The sequence below is a fragment of the Lasioglossum baleicum genome, chromosome 11 (assembly GCF_051020765.1).
Source record: "Lasioglossum baleicum chromosome 11, iyLasBale1, whole genome shotgun sequence".
Classification (NCBI taxonomy): Eukaryota; Metazoa; Arthropoda; class Insecta; order Hymenoptera; family Halictidae; genus Lasioglossum; species Lasioglossum baleicum.
The window spans coordinates 2,185,125-2,190,951 of record NC_134939.1 but is presented as its reverse complement, the minus strand read 5'-3'; the positions used below and the strand labels follow the sequence as shown (position 1 = coordinate 2,190,951).

General features: G+C 28.7%; 1 protein-coding gene across 1 annotated transcript; it reads left to right on the top strand.

Annotated features, from left to right (window-relative positions):
- The first annotated feature begins 918 nt into the window (after positions 1–918).
- LOC143213352 (uncharacterized) lies at positions 919–3,634 on the top strand. The gene is made up of 3 exons (XM_076433107.1): positions 919–1,075; positions 2,475–2,786; positions 2,851–3,634. The coding sequence occupies exons 1-3, from the start codon at positions 1,045–1,047 to the stop codon at positions 2,880–2,882; spliced, it is 375 nt and encodes a 124-aa protein (XP_076289222.1). The 5' UTR covers positions 919–1,044; the 3' UTR covers positions 2,883–3,634.
- The last annotated feature ends 2,193 nt before the right edge of the window (positions 3,635–5,827 follow it).

The window sequence follows — 5,827 nt, the reverse complement described above, 5'->3', positions numbered from 1 at the left end:
TCTCGAAATAAGTGTGAATATTTCGAGATGAAATAATTGTTCTCGGCTCGGGTATATTGGTGTGAACACCACACATTGCCTCGACAACCGCGTCTCTCTCTTTCCAATACGCTTTTCTTCGTTGCGTTTGAAACTTTCATCGTCGATTACACCACTAAATACATACAGTTGAAATTATATCGTGTTTGGTACCATTTTGCATTAGAAAAATGCCACGAATATGTTGGCGAAAGTTCCATAAAATAATAATGAAAAATAAAGAAGATTAAATATTGGTGTTCATTTACAACGTAATTGAATTACTATTAATTGAAATACAATGTAATTGAATTACAATGTAATTGAATTAGCACAACTCTGCACGATACATACTAGGTCATTGAAGTTAATATCACTTACTCAGATACGACTACTGTTTTCTTACTAAACTTCATGTATCTATTTATGTCACTTTAACATTGATACGCACACGCTTTACTTTTACTGCATGATAGCCAAAGGTTACTATGTCGACATTTTTGATCCATAATGAAACAGTGACGTACGCGTATGCCGTATATGAATTTCCTCACCGAAAATGTGTTGTACTATAATTATAATTACTTAGTACTGTAATTATAAACTTTATATACAATATTTACATACATATATAACAAACATTGCAATTTAAGGTAGTAATGTTTTACATATTTACTATTTTCATTTGAAATATAATTTCTGCGCATCAGTTCGTCAAATATTTTTATATGCATAAATACAGTTTTTCGATAAGCTGTTCAAGTCAAGATAAAAATACCGCTATTTAAATTTTAATTTGTACATTATCTGATTTGTTACACAGTAGTGTGTTAAAAATTAACAAGCTTGAGGCTTAAACTACAATGTACAATAACACAGCACTGCATGTACCACACGAAATATCTCAACGTACAGTCGTCAAATAACGTCAGTTTGAATCGGTAGCGACTGCTAGTTCGTCCAATAATCGATTTTGTGCCTTCGTTTCTTCAGTTCCAGCTTTTTCTCGTTTAATCTGTACCTACAATGCGATTATTGCATAGATCGTGTATATTTTGTATGTTTGTGCATCATATTTTGTATATTTTTAGAAGATCAAACAAAAATTAGCCGAGAAATTTAACAGCACAATAATTATATTACTTTTTGATATTTCGAGTAACGATTATACAGATGATTCATGTAAAGAGGAATACTAAAGTTTTGTTTAAAAATATATATTGTTCTCTCATACGCGTGTGTTCACACACATACACGCACACAAATATGTGTGGATAAATATTAAGAAATAAGTATTTGTTCGAATCTTCAATCTCTCTTAAACTCCAGTCATTTTTATTTGTTCATAGGAAGCAATCTCTCAAAAGTAACACTATACTAGTAGTACTAGTAGTAAAAATAATTATTTTTGTGATTGTATTTTATTGTTTTTACAATTCCTAAACCATGCCTCTTTACATGTGAAAATTATTTTTATTTCTTAAAATTTAATCTTTACATTCCATTGTTCTGCGATAATATGTTATGGTTACAATGAAAATTTCATATGTACACATGTGTTCTCTAATTTTCTGAGCAGATCACTCTCCATTTTCTCTCCACACAAATTTTGAAATATATTTCAAATTGTTTTTTTCACTTACACACACATGTTCTTTTTATTCGACTTTATCTTGATAATGATATCGATTCAGTAAATACCTGAACACCTTAGAACATTAAAAAACAGCAATAGTCCTAGAAAATGTTATATTTCAACTGAATTACTAAGCAAGGAAAATTAAGAATAGTTTATTCTACGTATTTAATTCAATTTTTTTAAATAGCTGCTATTTTTTTATTATATATTTTATAATTTTATAATTTTATAATTTTATAATTTTATAATTTTATAATTTTATAATTTTATAATTTTATAATTTTATAATTTTATAATTTTATAATTTTATAATTTTATAATTTTATAATTTTATAATTTTATAATTTTATAATTTTATAATTTCATAATTTCATAATTTTATAATTTTATTATAAATTTCTAACTACGTTGCTCATACTTAAACAATAGGACTTTTTGTTAACATACTAAATCTCTGTAATCAGCAAAAGTAGATCAATTTAATTCACGTAATACATCTCTAAAACCATGAATTAAAATCTATTTTTCTTGTTTATAGAGTTTTACTATGAAGTTTATGTTAACAAAATGTCCTATTGTTTAAGTATGAGCAACGTAGTTGGAAATAATAATATAATGAAAAAAGTAACAGCTAATTAAAACTTGAATTAAATACGTAGACTAAACTATTTTTAATACTTAATTCATACAATTTATGGAGACATTAAGTTTATAGAATATGCTGTATTTTTGTTACGTGGTGTAAATAGCAAAAGTGACAGTTTTAGAGATGTGTATTAGAGATGATTTAAATATAAATGTAGTGTTCTTTATTCAGTTCTTATAGTTGGCTTGGGACATAACATCATGTCCAGTGAAAACGAAGCTTCCTGCGACTGTGAACAGTGTAATGGCGATGCAGAAAACGATGTAGAAGAAACAGATAAAATCGCGAAAATACCAGCATTATACAAAGAAGATAGGGATGGTGATGGTAATCGAACGATTTGTGCCCGGGATCGTGAATTCAATGATCGAACCTTCCCAAGCGTTTGTCACATGTTGTGTTACAATCGCTGTTTGATACTGCGACTTTCGACTGTTACTGAGAACGGTTTGCAGAAAAACATTGTAATTGCATATAGAAATAGTAAGTATTGATATAATAAGAAATAATTGCTGTTATTATAATTAAACATTTCATTGGATCACAGATTATTACAAATTGCGCGATGGTGAATGCTGAACAATTGTTTAAACCTTGCCTAACTCTACAACAATAATATAGAACCTCAGTGAAGAAGACAATATCGGAGGTTAGTTAATACTTTCTTAACCTGGATATGCTTGTGCAACAACTGTATAATGTGTAACTGAATAAGTACTTTTACCATTTGTAAGATTAATATAGAGTATGTGTACGCGGTGACCATACGTCCTTTATTTAAGAGGACAGTCCTTTATTTCACTGCTCCGTCTTTTCATTTTATTTATTTTCTAAAATAGGCGTTTTGTCCTTTATTTTGTAACGTTGTCGTGCACGACAATTCTACGTTTTACATTTGTAAAATCCTAGAATTTCCTTTATGTCTCCCTGGATCTAATGCCCCCGTCGAACGAATATTTTCATTGGTGAATACATAATATGTGGACGAATGAAAAACCCAGATAAAAGTGAGCATATTAGAAGCGTGTATTTCCGTCAAATACAACTTTAAAATGAGCTGTATGGAATTTTATGACTTTTTGAAGCGTGAACCGGCGCTATTAAAAAAAATTAATTCTACTGAAAAGTATCAAATTAATGTTATTTAAATTTTTACAATGTGTGTGTTCGTGTAATAATCAAAATTGTTTAAAATTTTAATGTATGCATTGTTGTATGCTCTATTTTCATAATAAATGTTATAAACTTATAAATTTTATAAGGTATTTTTTTTTATTTTCTTCGATATGTCCTTTATTTTCCTAAAAAAAATATGGTCACCGTAAGTATGTGTTTATGTTAAAAGGTGTTCAAAAATAATAATCATAAGAACGTTGTATGTCTCTGCATGTAGTTATACGTACATTAATCGAAATGTGTTTTCACTTTATGTTATTTGTGTTATTTATGTATGTAAGTATATGTATGTAGTGCGTGTAGACTGCGGATTTTATGCATTTATGAAAAATGGGTACGTACAATTTAAAACAGTGGAGTGGAGGTATTAAAAAGATATAAGGCCACCAGCCACCAGTGTGTTATTTTCACCTTAATAAGATAATAAAAAGAAAAATGAATTTGTTATTTGGCTCCTGTGTCTTGTAATCAATGCAAACATTTTTTATTTTGCATAAAGATCCGCAGTCTAATGTAGTGTCCTGTTTAAGTGAGTACAGCAGGATATCTCGGAAAGCGTTGTCGTGATCAAAAAAGTGTTTGTATAAAAGTTGTTTGGTATGACGGGCTGCATTACGCAGTATTAATTGTTATCTTGTGGGTGGAATAGTGGAGGAGATCTGAAGATCAATCTACTTTTCTTAAATAGAATATTATATATTTTTCTTCAGAAAATAATAGCAGGCGCTGATACAAATCCGAAAAGGTGCTATATGATATTATTCTGAGTTGGTTAAAGGTAAATCATTAGCTTACAACCGCTCGTTGTCGGCAGACACCTAACAACCGCTGCTGAGTGGCGTCGAATGCGTCGGTGCTAAATTACTGCGATAAGACTCGAGATATTGTAAACAAAGTTCAAACTTATTTTCCACGTGCTTTCTTCATTAGTTCTTTCATGATGAACAAATTAGTTTGAGATGTGCATTCAGTGAGCGACGAAGTCAAAGTATCAAAATTTTTAGTTCAAGTTCAAAGTTATTATTATTTCTGTTTAATTACTGTACTGTTCCGGTTAGCTCTGTTAGTGCAGTACTTCAGTTCTTTTCTTTTAGTGTGACTGTTTTGTTTAATCTTTTTAGTGTGTTGTGTGCCTATTTAATAAATTCAGATGTCTCTGACTATTAAACGGAGGGTAGAATTAGTTCTTCTACGGGGCGATGGATACCTATCATACAGTCAAGGCAGTAGTAAATTCCGATCGCATGTAGATCAATATTGTATGTATCAATATGTAGATATACTAATTTTTTCCGGCCAACATACTCTGCACGCGTGCGCGTATAAAAGTAAGGAAAAATGTTAAGGGATTAAACAAAAAGGTTAAATTTAACATATGTGTAGTATTCATAATATAAGATTAAACTTAAACTATACCATTTTATTGGGGATGCTAAAGTAAAAAACATATTATAATTTTAAAATATTTGCATTCCTCTTTTTGCAATTGACTTTTTTGAAAACTGTTCGTAGCAGACAAATAAAATTACAGATTCTAATTTAAACAAAGCAACTTTACAAACGGTACTGTACATGTTCGTAATTTACATAGAAAATACGTTGATATATTTAGAGAACTCGGTTTAAAGCAATAATATATAAATAAATAAATAAATTGCATTTTACTAGCGTAGTTGTAAAATTTTAATCTTAGTTCATTTTATGTATACATAGATGTATGTTTAACGAAATATAGGTTGAAACAATGATAAAAGACACAGTTACATACATACGTTACAGACATACAAATAAATAATATCTTTAATATTAACCGTACCAGGTACGAAATGAATCGGATATACAATTGTTTTATAAAAATTACAAGACTGAATTTATTCAGATTCTTCACAGTTTTTATAATAATACGTGCTCGAATAAAGAATCTAATTAATTACTAAACATTTAAGTACTGTATGAGGTATTATATCAATTCATATTCATGCAAAGAAAAAAATTAATATAGAATGAAATTATTCTTGGTCGAAAGAAATGTGTTTAAGATTAACCGTTCCGGGTACAAAATGTATCGGATATATGTATATATCGTTTTATAAAAATTACAAGACTGAATCTATTTATATTTTTTACAATTTTTATAATAACAAGTGCTCGAATAAATAAATTCATTAAATAATTTCTAATGGAAGCACATCTGTATAATTTCAATAATTACAAAATGAAGGATGTGAAAGCAATTAATCAGAGGTGGGCAAAATATTTGAAATACTATTTAATATTTTAGATTTTATTTTGCTTAAAGAAAATAGTATTTTATTTGAACAATCTGAACCTCGAAATAAAATATTTCT

Bases quoted from the DNA above. Each gene is read 5' to 3' on its own strand.
- LOC143213352 (XM_076433107.1), top strand. From the start codon at position 1,045: ATGCGATTATTGCATAGATCGTGTATATTTT. The intron at 1,076-2,474 runs GTATGTTTGTGC...TTCTTTATTCAG, and splicing joins GCATAGATCGTGTATATTTT to TTCTTATAGTTGGCTTGGGA. The intron at 2,787-2,850 runs GTAAGTATTGAT...ATTGGATCACAG, and splicing joins TGTAATTGCATATAGAAATA to ATTATTACAAATTGCGCGAT.